Consider the following 19,115-nt stretch of genomic DNA (forward strand, 5'->3'; position numbering starts at 1 on the left):
AGCAGTTTATTAATCAAATGAATCTATAAAAACCCATTTTTAAGTGAAATAAACCCATAAATTCCACTATTTTCAACTTAAAATCGATTTTTTTGACCTAAATGAGTTGAAAAACCCAAAATTTGTTTCAAATGAACATAAAAAAGCAGTTTATTAATCAAATGAATCTATAAAAACCCATTTTTGAGCGAAATAAACCCATAAATTCCGCTCTTTTCAACTTAAAATCGATTTTTTTGACCTAAATGAGTTGAAAACCCAAAATTTGTTTCAAATGAACATAAAAAAGCGGATAATTAATCAAATGAATCAAGAAAACCCCATTTTTGAGCGAAATAATCCCATAAATTCCGCTCTTTTCAACTTAAAATCGATTTTTTTGACCTAAATGAGTTGAAAACCCAAAATTTGTTTCAAATGAACATAAAAAATCGGATAATTAATCAAATGAAGCTAGAAAAATCCATTTTTTAAGCGAAATAAACCCATAAATTCCGCTCTTTTCAACTTAAAATCGATTTTTTTGACCTAAATGAGTTGAAAACCCAAAATTTGTTTCAAATGAACATAAAAAAGCGGATAATTAATCAAATGAATCAAGAAAACCCCATTTTTGAGCGAAATAATCCCATAAATTCCGCTCTTTTCAACTTAAAATCGATTTTTTTGACCTAAATGAGTTGAAAACCCAAAATTTGTTTCAAATGAACATAAAAAATCGGATAATTAATCAAATGAAGCTAGAAAAATCCATTTTTTAAGCGAAATAAACCCATAAATTCCGCTCTTTTCAACTTAAAATCGATTTTTTTGACCTAAATGAGTTGAAAACCCAAAATTTGTTTCAAATGAACATAAAAAAGCGGATAATTAATCAAATGAATCAAGAAAACCCCATTTTTGAGCGAAATAATCCCATAAATTCCGCTCTTTTTAACTTAAAATCGATTTTTTTGACCTAAATGAGTTGAAAACCCAAAATTTGTTTCAAATGAACATAAAAAAGCGGATAATTAATCAAATGAATCAAGAAAACCCCATTTTTGAGCGAAATAAACCCATAAATTTCGCTCTTTTCAACTTAAAAGCGATTCTTTGACCTAAATGAGTTGAAAAACCCAAAATTTGTTTCAAATGAACATAAAAAAGCAGTTTATTAATCAAATGAATCTATAAAAACCCATTTTTAAGTGAAATAAACCCATAAATTCCACTATTTTCAACTTAAAATCGATTTTTTTGACCTAAATGAGTTGAAAAACCCAAAATTTGTTTCAAATGAACATAAAAAAGCAGTTTATTAATCAAATGAATCTATAAAAACCCATTTTTGAGCGAAATAAACCCATAAATTCCGCTCTTTTCAACTTAAAAGCGATTCTTTGACCTAAATGAGTTGAAAAACTCAAAATTTGTTTCAAGTGAACATAAAAAAGCAGTTTATTAATCAAATGAATCTATAAAAACCCATTTTTAAGTGAAATAAACCCATAAATTCCGCTCTTTTCAACTTAAAATCGATTTTTTGACCTAAATGAGTTGAAAACCCAAAATTTGTTTGAAATAAAGATAAAAAAGCAGTTTATTAATCAAATGAAGCGAGAAAAACCCAAAATTTTTTTGAAATAAACACAGAAAAGCAAATAAAGCCAGAAAAACCCATTTTTGAGCGAAATAAATCCGTAAATTCCATTTATTTTAACTTAAAAGCGATTTTTTTCCTAAAACGAGTTGAAAAACCCAAAATTTGTTTCTAATAAACATAAAAAACCAGATAATTAATCAAATGAAGCTAGAAAAAACCCATTTTTTAAGCGAAATTAAACATAGAAAAACAAATTAATATACAAATATAACCTGAAAAACCTATTTTTGAGCAAGATAAAACCCAAAAATGCCAATTTTACATTCAAACCAAAATACAAAGGACTAATATTCAAACATATCGAACAGAATTTACCAAAAAACTACAATTATTGATTACAAAACTTTAATATGTACCTGCATTAAAAAAAAATGGAATGGAATTTTCCATGCCGATATTGGATTCATCCGACATAAATATCCTGGAACAATATATGGACACAACGGGATTTATCTGAGAAATATTGTTTCAGGTCCGAAGGTATGGACACCGGCTCCGATTCCTCAACGATAAACAACGATTTTCCATTACGAAAAACAGGTACGTTCTTTACATAATAAATTTCCATCCAACAACCCCAAGAAAACACATTTTCCAGCCTCCGAACCGAACCTTCTGAAGGTGCGTCTCAAACAACGCGTAATGAAAAGAATGCCGCCCTCGGTGAAGAAAAGACTCCTCTGTTCGCGCCTACCCCCGAGCGAATCGCCGCCACAAGAACCGCCCAAGGAGCTCAGCCCCCCCTGCGAATCCGAAGAGTATCAAAGACACGCGCTATTCAGCAGCCCCTCAATGCCCAACATCTCCCTAGCGGCCCACCACGTCCTCTCGCCCGATCTCTCGGAGGCCGCCGTCCGGGCGGCCTGCACCGCCAGACTGGGTATGCCTCTAACCGGTCAAATGCTACCCGGCACTTTACCTTTCTACCCTTCGTTACCAGCCATCGAAAGCGAACACGAGGATCAACCTCTGGATACAATTAGCGAACTACAAGAACCTCAATCTAGGGGCGTTATCAGGCCCTTGGGTAGGACGCAATCGTCGCCGTTGCCTTTAGGTCATCCTTTGTTAGCCGGACCACCGCCTCCCGATCTCCCGCCGCCTCAACCGCCGTTACCACCCACCGAAGAGCAGGAGCAGAGAGATCTAGAACTGAGGGCGAATGAGTCCAGAAGGTAAGTTTTCTATTTTTTTTTTTTTTTTATTTTTATTGTTGACACTCGTTTATATACTAAAATAAGTTTCTAGAATATTAGAATTCTTGGAAATCCCCAATTTTCCGTATTAAAACAAAAATGACTTGTTAGCAATTTCTCGAAAAATTCTCCAAAACAAACAAATGAATAAATGAAAAAATCTTCATAGAAATTGGTTCGCTTGGATTCTTCTTATCATAACCGGACAGGATCGGCTTCGCGATCCATGTCGTGGACGAGTTGGTAACAATATTTTAACGCGGTAACTTCCGAGTCTACATCAATCGACGTAACAACAAGATTTCTACAAGCCGAAATTAATTATTGACGCGAATCACTAACTAGTTCTAGTTGAATCGCTAACAATTTTCTTCTCCAGGTCTTCCGTAGATTCGTCCTCTCACCCACAGCCTCAATTCTCGCGTTTTTCTGAGCTCTTGTTGGACTCGAACACACCAGCGATTATCTTTCTCGCGTCTTCGATGAAAGTTACTGCTTCTTTGTCTAGGTCTTCCGTAAACTCGTCCACTTCGATCGCTACCATCCAGAGACATTCAATTTTCGTCTGAAAAGAGAAAGAAACCTCATGGTTTTTCACAATTAACGTCTTTTTGACGAATTGTAGATGATCTGCAACCAGTAGCTGGATTTTTGTCCCAAAATTGCTCTTCTTCTGATTCTCCAGTCACCCACAGCCTCAATTCTCGCGTTTTTCTGAGCTCTTGTTGGACTTGAACACACCAGCGATTATCTTTCTCGCGTCTTTGATGAAAGTTACTGCTTCTTTCTCTAGGTCTTCTGTAAACTCGTCCACTTCGATCGCTACCATCTCTGCGTGTCCATCGATATCGACCTGGATGGATCGGTCTTCAATATTTTACCGAGAAAAATACAAATTCGTGTTCGCTTTTTGTGACCAGTGTCTATCGACCAGCACCGGTCTGATCTATATAAAGAAACTTCCTTCCCTTCCGTTTGTCAATTTCCTTCGCTTTATCTTATTTCAGGGTTTGGTCAGGCTATTTTTAGACACACGATTAAATTTGTAACGGAAACAGGTACAATTCAACCGACTTATACAACGTACAGTGAATTTTTTTTGTTATCCAAAGATAAGGAAAATGCGTATCCGCACCATCAATGGTCGTACGAAACATAGACAAAGCAGTAACGTTGAATCTGCGGTTTTATTTAATAATTCTGTCATCTCGTTGAACAAGATGAAGTTTTTCTCATACCCACGACTCATTCTTCGATGGATAAAACGAATCCCACTCGGCCGGAGCATCAATAACGTTTACGTGGCTGTAGCACAACGCCGACTGACGCCTTAATGTTTACAGCGCATATCCGCGTAGCGTCCGCACGGAGCGATCGGAGGTTTCCGATGTTCTAACCTAAATATTGTGATATTTGATATTTTTCCTTTTCCAAAAAAAAAAAACAACCCAACATCTACATAAACCACTCGTTATAAAGCTAATAGTTTCGAAATGCTAAAAGAAATATAAGGTACAGATTTTTTTTTTTGGTAGATATTGTGACGATTTTTTCCTCGCGAGTGTATAAATCATATTTAAAAACACTAATCGAATCAAGTATTAAATCGTAAATTCACTATTTCGTATTAAATGGTTGTGTGAAAATTTTCTGAATACGCCCCTGTTTCAAATACAACCAAAACTCGCAACTACAAATAGTAAACTCGTTTATCTATTTATAGAACTTAATTATTAAAACAAAAATTCGCAACCTTTGCTCCTTTTAAATTATTTTTCTTTATTTATCGATGTGTAGACAGTAATATTTAAATTTTTTTATTTATTAATATCGAACGCGAATATATACAAAGTTTACACACACAACGAATAATCTTTTTATTTCGTTTCCTAACACCATGTCGAAATATTTTTGTCGAATAAACATTTGTGGATTGTGTTTTAATTATTTTGATGAATTTTTGAAACAATTTGAATATTAAAAATACCAGCAACGTCTAGAAGTCGATTACCGCCAAATCGTGTAAATAACGTTAGGATAGGTGGCGCTGGCGATAGCTGACTCGTTACTGTCGACGCGAAGCGCAGGGTCGGCTTTTGAATTTAAAACATTTCGGTTTCTTCTTAAAAGATATGTTCGGAGTAGTACCTAGGGATTATGTTCAACGACGAAGGGTTTTACTATACCGAATGTCTCACATAACGATTTTATAAGATGAAAAATATACAAGAGGTGTCATTTTAAACTGAAATATAAAGGGTAGCTACCACGATTTGATATATACAGTGAGTTCTAAACCGATGGGGGAAATTTAATGTTTTTTTTTAATTTCTGATCTGCCACTGGTATATTAAATAAAAATGTCGAAATACGAAACCAATCGAGCAAAATACCCTACGATTAAAAAAAAAAAAACACTGACGAACTAACCCGACGTCACCGAATTAATCATAACATTAAAAAATTAATTGGTTTTGCCACAGTTATCAAATTTTACTATTCCCACGACACACTATCGAATTGTTTTTGTTTCCATGCTCTGCGAATAACGTTTTCTCTCTCTTTCTTTCGGTCTCTCGTGTACGTGTTAAGGTTTTCTATTCTATTTTTGTGATTGTAAGGTGGTCGCTTTATACTTTATCGATTTCGGGTTATTTTTAGAAAAAAACGTGGCAAGGACGGTTCTCCAGAGATGGGCTCGTTATTACCGTCAAGTAAACAGTTATTTATGTTATTGCAACAACGAATTATCGCATATTTTATATAAATCGAACGATAAAACGCAGCCGTACCCATCCACCCAACTACCCGCTTACCCAGTAGAGAAAAAAACAAATTTAAAAACAAAAAAATACGAAATATACCCCCAAACATGGAAAGAACTATTTTTTTTCTTAGATCGGAGCTTTCCCCTTTATTTATTTCTTCCAACGAATCCTCCTCACTATAAAAAAATTCCATCATTCTACCCAAAATATATCCAACAAATATATATCTCTCTCTCTCTCTCTCTCTCTTATATTTCGACATACCTCGTACATTACTAAAATTGAATTTTGGGACAAACTGTATACATAACTATATATATTTAACCTTAAATGACTTGTTCGACTGCAGTGTTGCTAATTTTCTTCAATACATTCGGGACCATACGAGATATCGAAGAAAAATAAATTATTGTGAATAGTAAATGTTTGTTTCTAGTATACGGCCGTTATCTAGAGCCTTAAGTTCCCCCGTAGTACACCTAGGACCTCCGGGAGAAGGTCCTACGTTATCCAGACGGAGAGCTTCGTCTACTCCAACTACTGGTCTTGCTTACGATAACCAAATGCTCAGACATGCTTGCGTATGCGGCAACAACGCCATCCATCCAGAACACGCTGGAAGGTTACAAAGTATTTGGTCCAGGTTACTCGAAACTGGATTAGTATCAAGGTAATAAATAATAAATATAAATAATAAAATTGAAGTGATTAAAACAAATGTTTGGTAATTCGATTGTTTTTATAGGATTTTTCGATAATATAATAAGTGAGGTTAGGTAATTTGTAGAAATCGTTTTGTTATTGTTTGATTATAAAATTGTAATTTATTTCGAGATAACTATAATTTTGAATGAAATTGATTATTATAACGTGAATTAACATTAAATAAATTTCGTTTTTATTGCGATTTTTAAATTTAATATCTTTTGACCTTGTATCATCGAAAATTGATTAGAAGAAGTACTCGTCACTGAAAATTATAAGATTAACGATCAGATACGAAGTTTTATTTATTTTCAATGTAATACTACAAATAAGATTAAAAATAAATTACACGAAATCGAGAATTTTATATAAAATTTGATTTGAGTGGAATCGATTTGAGGTTAGGTAAATTTTGTTTTTTCGTATTCCAGGTGTGATAAGTTGCGGCCTAGGAAGGCGTCGCCTCAAGAATTACAGACTTGTCATTCGGAATCTCACGTTTTATTATACGGAACTAGTTCTTTGAATAGGCATAAAACGGATTTAACTAAATTGAATAATTTACCAGTTACAGCTTTCGTTAGGCTTTCATGCGGAGGGATAGGGGTAAGCAATTTGACTCATTTTCGACATATTAGGGGTTGCTTTCGTTAAATTATAGATCAAAATATGACTTAATTTGCGCCACAAGTGCTATTTTAGAAGACGGACCAAAGAAAAATAGCGAAGAAAACAAAATGGGGTTGGATATTGTTCGAAGACAAAAGGAAACCGATAATGGTTGAGGAAATGGAGATTAATGAAAGAAACAGACAAGAAATTGAAATATAAAAAAGATAATTGATCAAATTGAGGAATTGTAAGTGAAAATCAAGAAATTTTAGAGGAATTGAGGAAAATATTGGAAGAAATTGGTTCAAGAGGGAACGATACATGATAGAGTGAAAGGAAAAGAGAAAAAACAGATGTTGGGCCATTTTGATAGGTCTAGAAGATAGACCAAAGAAGAATAAAGGAGAAAACAACTTAGGACTAGATAAGGATCGAAGAAATTAGAAAAATATCAAAAGGAAATGGATATTGATTAAGAAAATGAAGATTATCATGAAAAATAGGAAATAAACTGCATTATAAAAGAAGATAAGGATTTAATAGATGAAATTAAAAAATTTTAGGTGAAAAACAAGAAATTTTAGAGGAATTGAGGAAAATAGTGAAAGAAATTGGTACAAGAGAAAACGATACTTGATAGAGGAAAAGAAAATGAGGAAAAGCAGGTATTGGGCCATTTTGATCAATGTAGAAGTCAGACCAAAGAAGAATAGTGGAGAAAATAACATACTATTGGGTAAGGATGGAAGACATTAGAAAAATAACAAAAAGAAATGGATATTGATTAAGAAAATGAAGGTTAACATGAAAAATAGGAAGGAAACTGCATTATAAAAGAAGAAAAGGATTTAACAGATCAAATTAAGAAATTTTAGGCAAAAAACAAGAAATTTTAGAGGAATTGAGGAAAATAGTGGAAGAAATTGGTACAAGAGAGAACGATACTTGATAGTGTTAAAGAAAAATAGAAAAAACAGATGTTGGGCCATTTTGATAGGTCTAGAAGATAGATCAAAGGAGAAAACAATTGAGGACCAGATAAAGATTGAAGAAAATAGAAAAGTAACGGATATTGGTTAAGAAAATAAAAATTAGCAAAATAAATGGGCAAGAAAAGGAATTAATGATACATAATAAGGAATTTTTGAAAAAAAAACAACAAATTTTAGAGAAATTGGGGATATACTTGATAGAGTAAGAGAAAAAGCAAGTGTTGGTCTAGAAGGCAGATCAAAGAAGAATAAAGGATCAAGACATTAGAAAATTAACAAAAGAAAAACGATTAATTGGTTAAGAAAATGAATTAATATAACAAATTAAGGAATTGTAAACAAAAAAGAATAAACTATGGAAGGATTGAGGGAAATGGTCGAAGAAATTGGTACAAGAAAAAACGACACCATAAGGGATAAAAGAAAAGGATCGAAGATACAGGAAAGTATCAAAAATTAACCGATATTGGTTATGAAAATGAAATTAGAAAAGAAAATGGATAATAAGCATTATAAAAGAAAGAAGAAAGAAATTAATAGACCGTATTAAGACATTATAGGCAAAAAATTGAAGAAAATAAAGGAATAAAAAGAAAAATAAATACAGGAAGAAATATTACAGCTCACAATACGGAAAGTATCATCATTGTAGGTCAACAATATGAAATAACCGTAGAGATACATTGAAACTGGGTGGTAAATAGGAATCAGATCTAATCATTATCGTTCGCAGCAATTTTTAGACCAATAATAATAAGATCATATGATAAAAAATGTCTCGTATCTAATTTGTGGTAGTCAACCGTTTTTCCTAACCTCGAAACTATAGAAATGTTATGATTTTAGGTGGATTCCGATACGACATGGAACGACATACACACACCACCCGCAGCAAGGATGGCTGTAGGTTGTACGATCGATTTAGCGGTACGTACCTGGACTGGAGATATAAGGAACGGTTTCGCTATAGTTAGACCTCCGGGTCATCATGCGGAACCGCAACAAGCTATGGGTTTCTGTTATTTTAATTCGGTACGTTGATCGATCGATTCGAATCTAATAAATTATTTTTCCATTAATCCATAGATAGCCATAGCAGCAAGAATCCTCCAACGCGAACATCGGGTCCACAAGATACTCATCGTCGATTGGGACGTCCATCACGGTAACGGTACTCAAGAAATTTTTTACGACGATCCTAGAGTGCTGGTCATATCGATGCACCGGCACGACGACGGTAACTTTTTCCCCGGCACGGGTGGGGTTACCGAATGTGGAACCGGCGCCGGGGTCGGGTGAGTTGATGTGCATAAATACGAATTTTCGAATTAAATACTTTCGAATTTGTCGTTTTGTAGATTCAATGTGAATATAGCATGGTCCGGTGGATTGAATCCGTCTTTCGGTGATGCCGAATACTTGGCGGCGTTCAGAAGTGTTGTTATGCCGATAGCCAGAGAATTCGATCCCGATATTGTCCTCGTTTCTTCTGGATTCGATCTTACCGAAGGACATCCCGACCCATTGGGCGGTTATAGAGTATCTCCTGCTTGTTTCGGGTAAGCGAACTGTTGAACCGTTGATAATCAACGAAGGAAATGTTTAATTAGTTTTAGAAAAACGAATTTTGATCTGTATAATTCGATTTTGTTTTAGTTACATGACCCGTCAATTGATGACGTTGGCTCGGGGGCGGATTGTTTTGGCGCTCGAAGGCGGTTATGATCTACCGTCGATATGTGATTCCGCTGAAGAATGCGTCAGGGTTTTATTGGGGGATCAACCGTCTCCGATCAGCGCTTTGGAATTATCGCGTATACCTTGCCATAACGCCATTTTGACCATACAAAAGGTGAACATTTTGACCATAGTAGTTCATTTGTACCTACTTCGCTACTAGTTATTTTTTGCTTGATACATGTTGATCGAACTCTTATTTTGATTTCCTCATTTTAATATCAACATTTTTCCATTGTTTCAATTTCTTTATTTTCTATAATATCTTTATATGTGCTTCAAAAATGAAGGAGGTAAATCTCCCCCTTTTTATACCACTTGTAATTTGATAGTAAATTAGGAATATAATTGAAGAAAAGTAGTTCATTTGTAACGCTATCTTCCACTAATAGAACAGTAAACTCATACTGAAAGAGAGTAGTTCATTTGTACCGTTATTTGATAGTGGAAATTTCTTTTTTTTTTTTTTCTTATCGTGCAATCTAATAATTTAAACATAGACAATAACTGAAGGAGAGTAGTTCATTTGTACCGCTACTTTGCAGCTAATTGTTATTATTCTAATTAACAAATAATCGAAGAAGTTTTTTTGAAAATTGAAATCAGCACATTTTTTTTATTTCACTAAATATTTTTTTTTTGTTAAATGGGCGTTTATTTCTTTTTTACTAATAATGTTGCCCCCGGAATAAAATTTTTAGTTTAAGAGTTCACAATTATGTTACTTAATAGAATAGTAAACTCATATTGAAGGAGAGTAGTTCATTTGTACCGCTACTTTGCAGCACGTCATTATTAATCAAATTAACAAATAACCGAAAAAACTCAATTTGATTTTATATTTCATTTCTCCCAAAATAATATTTTTTATAGAATGTGCACTATAATTCACTTTTTTGATAATCATCTTGGTCTGTAATGCCAAATTTTGAAGATAAAGTTCATTTTGTTTCTTCGTTGAATGGTATAAATATTTTTTGGATTTCGCCTATAAATTCAGACAATTACTAAAGAGAAGTAGTTCATTTGTACCCCTATTTAGAAGGAGATCCTCATTTATTTATATCCTGCATTCTAATGATATAAATTCAGACAACAACTGAAGAGTAGTTCATTTGTACCACTAATTTGAAACGAGTTATCTGTTCTCAATGTAAAAAATTCCCGAAAAAACTCAAATTTTGATTTTATTTGTCATTTTTCTTAAAATAATAGTATTTTTTGTAAACTGAGACAATTACTGAAGCAGAGTAGTTTGTTTATACAATTATTTCAAAGTAAAATTTCCTTTTTTGTATCCTGCAATCTAATGACATAAACTGAGACAATTATTGAAAAAAAGTAGTTCATTTGTACCGCTATTTAGAAGGAGATCCTCATTTATTTATATCCTGCATTCTAATGATATAAATTCAGACAACAACTGAAGAGTAGTTCATTTGTACCACTAATTTGAAACGAGTTATCTGTTCTCAATGTAAAAAATTACCGAAAAAACTCAAATTTTGATTTTATTTGACATTTTTCTTAAAATAATAGTATTTTTTGTAAACTGTGACAATTACTGAAGCAGAGTAGTTTGTTTATACAATTATTTCAAAGTAAAATTTCCTTTTTTGTATCCTGCAATCTAATGACATAAACTGAGACAATTATTGAAAAAAAGTAGTTCATTTGTACCCCTATTTAGAAGGAGATCCTCATTTATTTATATCCTGCATTCTAATGATATAAATTGAGACAACAACTGAAGAGTAGTTCTTTTGTACCACTAATTTGAAACGAGTTATCTTTTCTCAATGTGAAAAATAACCGAAAAATCTCAAATTTTGATTTTATTTGACATTTTTCTCAAAATGATAATATTTTTGTAGAATCTTCATTCATTTCTACTATCTTTTTGATTATCTCTGTCCTTGAAGCCAAATTTTGAGGTTAGAATTCATTTTACTTTCAGTTGTCTGATATGAACACATTTTGTATCTTAACTGAGATAATAACTGAGGAGGAATTCATTTGTCCCACTACTTTGAAGCAAGTTATCTTTTCTCATAGTAACAAATAATCAAAGAATCTCAAAATTTGATTTTATTTTCCATTTTTCCTCAAATCATTTTCTTTTTCGATGATAATCTCTGTCCTCAAAGCCAAATTTTTAGGTTAATTCTCATTATGTTTCTCAATAGAATGGTATGAGCTTATTTTTTATCAGTTTTTATAAACTGAGGCAATTTCTGAAGAAGAGTAGTTCATTTGCACCACTATTTGAAAGAAAATCTTCCCTTTTTCGTACCCTACAATCTGGTAATAAATTGAGACAATAACTGGAGAGTAGTTCATTTGTACTACTACTTTCTAGCAAGAAAAAACTTGAAAGTTGGTTTTATTTGTCATTTCTCTCCATATAATAGTATTCTTTTGTAAAATGGGTATTTATTCATATAATTATTTCTTTTTTCATTATAATTTCCGTTTTTTAAAGCAAATTTTTTAGGTTAGATTGGATTTTATTCCTCATTTGAATTGTATGAATATAATTTCAATAGAGATCCTCCTTTTTGTATCGTCCTTGTGGACTGAAACAGCTAAAGAAGAGTAGTTCATTTGTATCTTCACTTTTTTACCCTAGAATCTTATGATTCATTAATAAAAATAAAGAAAAACTTATATTTTTCTTTGGAAAACTCAGAAAAACAGGATTTTCCATAACAAAAGATAAATATACAGTGTGTACTACTAAATCTAAACCAATTAATTTATATATTTTGTAGGTTATCGCAGTGCACAGTGGCCGTTGGTCCTGTTTACAAGAAGCTGCGAAAAGCGCCATGTGCTCATTCAACGACGCCATCCGCAGCGAAAAGGAAGACAAAGATACGGTTAACGCAATGGCGAGTCTCTCCATGCAGCATCCCGTAACCAACATGGTAATATCCCCCATCGGATACTTACCCACCAGCAGTCCTCAGAACATCATACGTCCCAGTGCATGAAGCAAACGGTGTTGAAATACCGATTTTTTTTTTTATTTGCGAATTTTCGCAATGCTGGACGAACTGTTTTGTTGTATACGGGACGTCTCACGTATTTCGATAAGTTTTTAATGAAACAACAGTATTTAACGATGATTTTTTTTTTAGGAAAAATTAGTTTATAAGACTTGGAGTACCTGTAACAGATTTCTCGATTGCTCAATTGGTAAAACGAAAAAAAAAAAAACATCTAGATGAGCTCAACAACTGCGCGCAATATTTAGAATACGGTGAGACGTTCTGTAATTTAGGGCGTTCGATGTTTACTAAGTGTGAGAAGTGGGTGCAATGAATTTCAGTTTATTTTGAAAATCCTTAGGAAAATTGTTATAAAAAGCGGGGGATGTTGATGTTTTAAACGAGAAAACACAAAAAAAATTGGTGTTTTACAATAATTATTATGAAATGTCGAACTGTTTGACATTTTGGACGTCACCGGGCAAAAATTTAATTCCACTGGGCCTAAAATTCATAAAAACGAAGATTTCGACAAGTACAATTCTTCCTTGGGTATATGAACTATTCCAATAGTTCAAATGTAAAAAAGAAAAGAATATGTATTATTAGGTATATTAGGTACCTATTGTTTTGCAGTAGTTCAAATGTAACAAAGAAAATGTGTGTTTGACATGCTTAGGTACCTATTGTTTTGCAGTAGTTCAAATGTATCACAGATATCTAAACATTGAGGCACGTCAATTTTTTTTATTTAGTACAATCAGCAATCATAATTTTGAGCTAATCTGATGACCTGGGGGCTGCTGCCCCGCATTGTCAGCATTGGATGAATTCTCTGAACGATAGACATCTACCTTTCCATGAAATCAGCCGGCCACTTTTTCCGTAGTCTTCTAGTGCTGTTTGGTACAAGTAGAGGTTCTGATGGGTGATTTTGATGACATATTTAACATAATCTTGATGCAGAGTTTGCTCAACACATACCAGATTAAGTAGAATTTTTGACCGGCTTCTTCGTATCTTGTGCATACCCATATTTCTATCCCATCTACCCATTTTTTTTAACCATTGTTGGATTTGGTCTGGTTTATTCTAATCCCAAACCAATACCATGGAAAATTGATGTTACAGGAAATTTTTCTGAAAGTTTGTTTGAAATACCGAAGTTATTCAATGGAAGGATTTCCTTGATTTTGTAGGGGATGACTAGATGCCAAACTTTATCAAAAGCTCGATCCATATCTAAGAATACAATACAGTTATTGTTCAATTGCCTCATTGATGGCGAGTAGTTCAAATGTAACACATTTTCTCCTGATTTGTTTTTATAGATAATAATTTTAATTTAGAAATGTGACATTTGAACTACTTTGCATGATAATGAAAGAACAAAGAATACGGAAGAAAGATGAAGTAGATCTTGAAAAAAAAAACAAGAGAGAAGAAGCTGCACAGAAGAAAAATCAATATTGCAAATGAAAAATGAATTTAACAAAATACTTCAACTTTAAAAAAATCTCACACCCGAAAAGGTGGAAAGGCATCAGGATTAAGCTAATCTAGAAATGTGACATTTGAACTACTCGTTTTAAAGAATTTCCTATTGTAAATACGACTTAGTTGTTAAAATGGAAATTATCGCACCTATAATCCAATTGATGGAGAGAAAAATTCGATCCTTTATGAGAATGGAAAAAGAACAAAGAATACGGAGGATATATGAAGCATTAACTTGGAAAAACAAAAAAGAAGAAGCTGGACAGAAGAAAAATAAAGACTGCAAATGAAAAATGATAAATAAAACAAGACGCGTGATCAAAAAGAGTGGAAACCGCTATGGAAAAAGGAGCCAACAAAATGCTTGAACTACAATAAATTTTACACCCGAAAAGGTGGAAAGGCATCAGGATTAAGCTATGTGACATTTGGACTACTAATTTTGAGGAAAGTTTCGCTGTAACTATTATTGAGTTGTAATGGAAATGAAAACACCTATCTACCTCTTAATGGACGAAAACTGTGGAGAGTATTATGTAGAAAGGTTTGGTTCGGAAGAAGAATAAATAATACGGAAGATACATGAAGCAAGAACGTATAAAAACAAAAAAAAAATGATAAATAAAACAAAAGACACGTTATGGAAAAGAATGGAAACAGCTGTGGAAAAGGTAGCCAACAAAATAGAGGTCAATAGAAATGTGACATTTGAACTACTCGTTGTCACATCTAAAGGATAAAAACAGTGGAGAGTTTCATTTTTAGAGTAAAAAACTTGGTTGGAAAGAGGAATTGGGAATTGCCCGGTGGCTCAGTTCGGCCGTTGTTCAATTATAAAGATGAAGATACTTTTTTAAGAAAAAAATAAATTGTTGGAATATATTGTTGTAGATTAAATTGCAGTAAATGAAAATTCAGACTCAATTAGTTGTAAAATCGGTTGCAGGATGGTATTTAATATTTCTCCAATCATTTGAGTCGAAAAGTAGAATATTTACAAGGAAAATGCGTTTAATTCGTCAAATTATGACATAGAATATTTTTTAATTAATAATTTTTGATAATACAACGAAAAAAATATTTTTTCACCTTTAATAACTATTTTTTTATCTTCCAATCCATTAATTTTGATTTAGAGGTTACAAATTTTATCAAAAAATCCGTAGTATAAAAACGAATGTCAACAGAGTCAAAATCCCTTTTTATATTGCATATTTGAAATTATAATGATTAATTGTAACATTTTTTCTTTGGATCCAAATTTATTTTCTTTTGTTATTTTCCTTGGATGATTTTCTAATAAATTTTCCCTATCCTAATTAATTACGAAGTGATTACATATAATTTTGTTAATATTTTGTGCCATCCTGTAACTGAATATTAACTTTTTATACAGGGCCAACAACCCCTAGTGTACATTGATGTTAAAATATCCTTTTTTAAAACTTTTAAAAAAAATTGGAGGATTTTGGAAGCACTTGACATTTTCATTAACGCATATATCATACAACACGCACAGTTTTTTTAATGCTAATGTATATTGTCGATTAAAAATACCTGCTGTTGTTTTAATGCCCTTTACAACATTTAATTTTGAAAAATGATGAAAAAAACTGAATTCTGACAATATTTTGAAAAATTAATAGATGGCATTAACATTTCGAAATTATTTTGGACACGTAGTCACCAAGACTGTTCTGAAAGTCAAATATCGGTCCCTTTATTCGATCATCGCTGGTGGTATATCACATATTGGCCTCTAAGGTCTCAATTGTTGCTGGAAGAAGTCCATGAGTTGTTGGGTGTTGAAATTACCATCATTTTGTTAATACCATATCTCACCCGAATCAATATAACTCATATTTTCAACTGAAAAAGCATCGATTATGGTGTGATAACAATTTCCATAAACTGTAACACAACCCCCTTATTCATTTTTAAAGAAATAATTGCAATGGTGCGTATAAACCGCACTAAAATGTGGATTTTTCTGAAATTTTGTGGTTATTTGAGACAATAAGTGAAAATTAATTCGTTTGTACCACCATTTGGAAGAATATCAAGTAACATTAATGTCCCATTATGCCATCACCACTTAAACCACACTAAACGCTGCATTTTTCTTAAATTTGCTGGTAAACTGAGACAATAACTAAAAGTAGTTCATTTATATCACTATTTGGAAGGATGTCTGGTAACAATAATGTCCCATGATGCCATCAGCTTATAAGCCACACTAAACGGGTATTTTTCTGCAAGTTGGTGGTAAACAGACAATACGTGAAAAGTAGTTCATTTGTACCACAAATTGGAAGGAGATCTTGTGACAACAATGTCCAATGATGCCATCAGCGTATAAACCACACTAAACAGAACGTTTTTCTTCAATTTGCTGGTAAACTGAGACAATATGCGAAAAGTAGTTCATTTGTACCACTATTTGGAAGGACGTCCAGCAACAATAATGTCCCATGAGACCATCGGGTATTTTTCTGCAAGTTGGTGGTAAACTGAGACAATATGCGAAAAGTAGTTCATTTGTATCTCTATTTGGAAAAAGATCTTTTGGCAATAATGTCCCATGCTACCATCATCACTTAAACCACACTAAACGGTGCATTTTTCTTAAATTTGCTGGTAAACAGAATACGCGAAAGTAGTTCATTTGTACCATTTGGATATCTGATAATAATGATGACCAATGATGCCACCATTATGTAACCCACCCCAAATGATGGGATTTTCTGGAAATAATGTCAATTTAAAAACATAATCTTCAGGAAACCATTTATTTCTTCATTTTAGATTTTTGCGGAAGGTATGACATGAAATATCCTGAAAATTATGCGTGTTGTAATCAAACATATACTAGAAAGTGCAATAGATTTTTTCACCTCCTACTTTTTCACTAAACACGTTTTTTTAAGAAAAAAAAAAAAAGTGGAACATTCCTGCAGTCACTAAAAGTGGCCGCCTTTTATTATATAAGATCAAATTTATCGTGTGTTTTATTTTTGTTAATATATTGAACGTTTTTAATAAAATCATTTATTTACTTTTAAAAATGCTTTTTTATTACCCCAAAATTAATAACCAAAAAATTTAATATTCATAAAAATCTAAATTCCCAGTCTCTTATGGGACATCCTTTATATAGTCTAAATACTGACAAGTGACGATATTATCCAAGAATTACTGTGTTGGTACTAACTCTTTCTAATAAAAGAAAAAGGGCGAAACTCAATACAACCATTTGTCATTTTTACCGAAACAATCACAGACATACGTAACAATTTCTTTGTGATTAACGTAAAGGTATTAAAAAGAGATAACATTACAATCGACAGGCAGATAAACGTTCAGGTTGATTTGGGATATTTTGTGGTTATGTAATTTTTTATAAATTATTGCACATTATTTAATGAATTGTTTGTATTAAAATACAATTTATTGTTGAAATCAGTTCTTTCAAGAGCTCTATTAACCTTTTTATTTCATATCGGTAAGCAGAGATTCAATAGATGAATACCTTCTAATCATGAGACCTTTCAATTATGTCTAAAATGATGTGACACGGGAACATTAGAATACATATTTATATACGTAAAATATATATATATATATATATATATATATATATATATATATATATATATATATATATATATATAATACGTAAAACCTCAATTCGCACGCGAGAATTAGTTTTGAATGTGTATGAACACCTTTTTAATCTGTTCAAAAGGTGATATAGATGAAGTTAATATGTTATTGAATATTTTTATTTAGGTTATATCATATTTCGAGTAGCTAATTTTGAAGAAAATTGTCTTAATTCAAAATACGTAAATGATAGGATTGAAACTTTGTAAACAAGTGGATGTTGTAGTAATAAAACAAAAAATATTCCTAAAATACTGTTAAATGAGTAACAACAATATTTAGTCAATATAGATATTGTACCAATAAACATGTTTATGAGATTTCAATCTATCATATTTTCAGAAAATTCATAACAAAATAATTTTAAAATTTGTCAAAAATGCCGGCTTTAGGTATATTAGCCATAACGTTTATTTCTACTGTCAATAATATATGACTGATGACGTGTTAACGCTTAGACCATAGAAATAGTAAGACTAGACTGCACATTCGATGAAATTCGTGTTCTAATATTAGAACGAGATACAAAAATATGGAGGATAGATGTAAGGAGCAGTATTTTAGATGGGAGGGAAGTTGAAAAAGTCTCCAGCTGTATACAATATCAGTCCAATAAACTTCTAGAATGCCGTAGCAATTGTAGATGAATTGAAGTATGTCGAGTTTGTAAATTTAATAAAATTTTTAACTAAAATTGTTAATTTATTAAAAATTGCCACAGCTTGTATTGTACCAAATTGTCCAATTCGTAAATATTTGTCGTGTCTTTTAAAATTCACCTTGATGCTGATATGCCACCATCCTTATTAACATGCTTCGACGGACACTTTTCCTTACAATTAATATTAAAGAAGAGGAGAGTAGCCAAACTGCTTCTGATTCTATGCTTGAAACACCAATCAGAAGCGAGGAAATATAAAAGGAAAGTGGTAAATCGAGGTTCTTTCTTTCTCTTTTAATAGTACAATTCCCCCTACATGCCGCTTTCTCAATCTTCAAAATTCATTCTATGTACTTTTCATATATGACGTCACCCCCCCCCACAAACCGCAATTTTGAAAGTGCGGATGCAATCGGTACCGTAACTGTTTCGGAATTTGACCAACGAACAAAGCAATCATTTTGTAAAATGTTACATGTCATTTGTCAAAGATGACATAGGTACTCAAACTCGAGATTAATCATTTTTTTTACTATGACTTGTAGATTCTCGCGTCGTTGTATACCTATATATAAAAACGTGTTTTTCCAATAAAATTTCTGGACACAAATAAAATATAAGGCGTATATTAATATATCTTGTATTTCCT

At 32.4% G+C, this 19,115-nt stretch overlaps 1 protein-coding gene across 3 annotated transcripts in view; it reads left to right on the plus strand.

The window, feature by feature from the left end:
- The window catches only part of LOC130898232 (histone deacetylase 7), a 32,975-nt gene extending 15,768 nt beyond the window's left edge, over positions 1-17,207 (plus strand). For 2 of the 3 annotated variants that reach the window (XM_057807342.1, XM_057807345.1), the window contains exons 2-10: positions 2,118-2,185; positions 2,244-2,820; positions 6,046-6,279; positions 6,746-6,920; positions 8,765-8,950; positions 9,005-9,213; positions 9,277-9,477; positions 9,575-9,770; positions 12,427-17,207. In XM_057807342.1, coding sequence (XP_057663325.1) covers positions 2,118-2,185; positions 2,244-2,820; positions 6,046-6,279; positions 6,746-6,920; positions 8,765-8,950; positions 9,005-9,213; positions 9,277-9,477; positions 9,575-9,770; positions 12,427-12,648 — 2,068 coding nt within the window. In that variant the 3' untranslated portion in view covers positions 12,649-17,207. The remainder of the gene's footprint in view (positions 1-2,117; positions 2,186-2,243; positions 2,821-6,045; positions 6,280-6,745; positions 6,921-8,764; positions 8,951-9,004; positions 9,214-9,276; positions 9,478-9,574; positions 9,771-12,426) is intronic. The other variant, XM_057807344.1, reaches the window with a different exon arrangement.
- Positions 17,208-19,115: the final 1,908 nt, after the last annotated feature.

Source organism: Diorhabda carinulata, chromosome 9 (assembly GCF_026250575.1).
Source record: "Diorhabda carinulata isolate Delta chromosome 9, icDioCari1.1, whole genome shotgun sequence".
NCBI lineage: Eukaryota > Metazoa > Arthropoda > Insecta > Coleoptera > Chrysomelidae > Diorhabda > Diorhabda carinulata.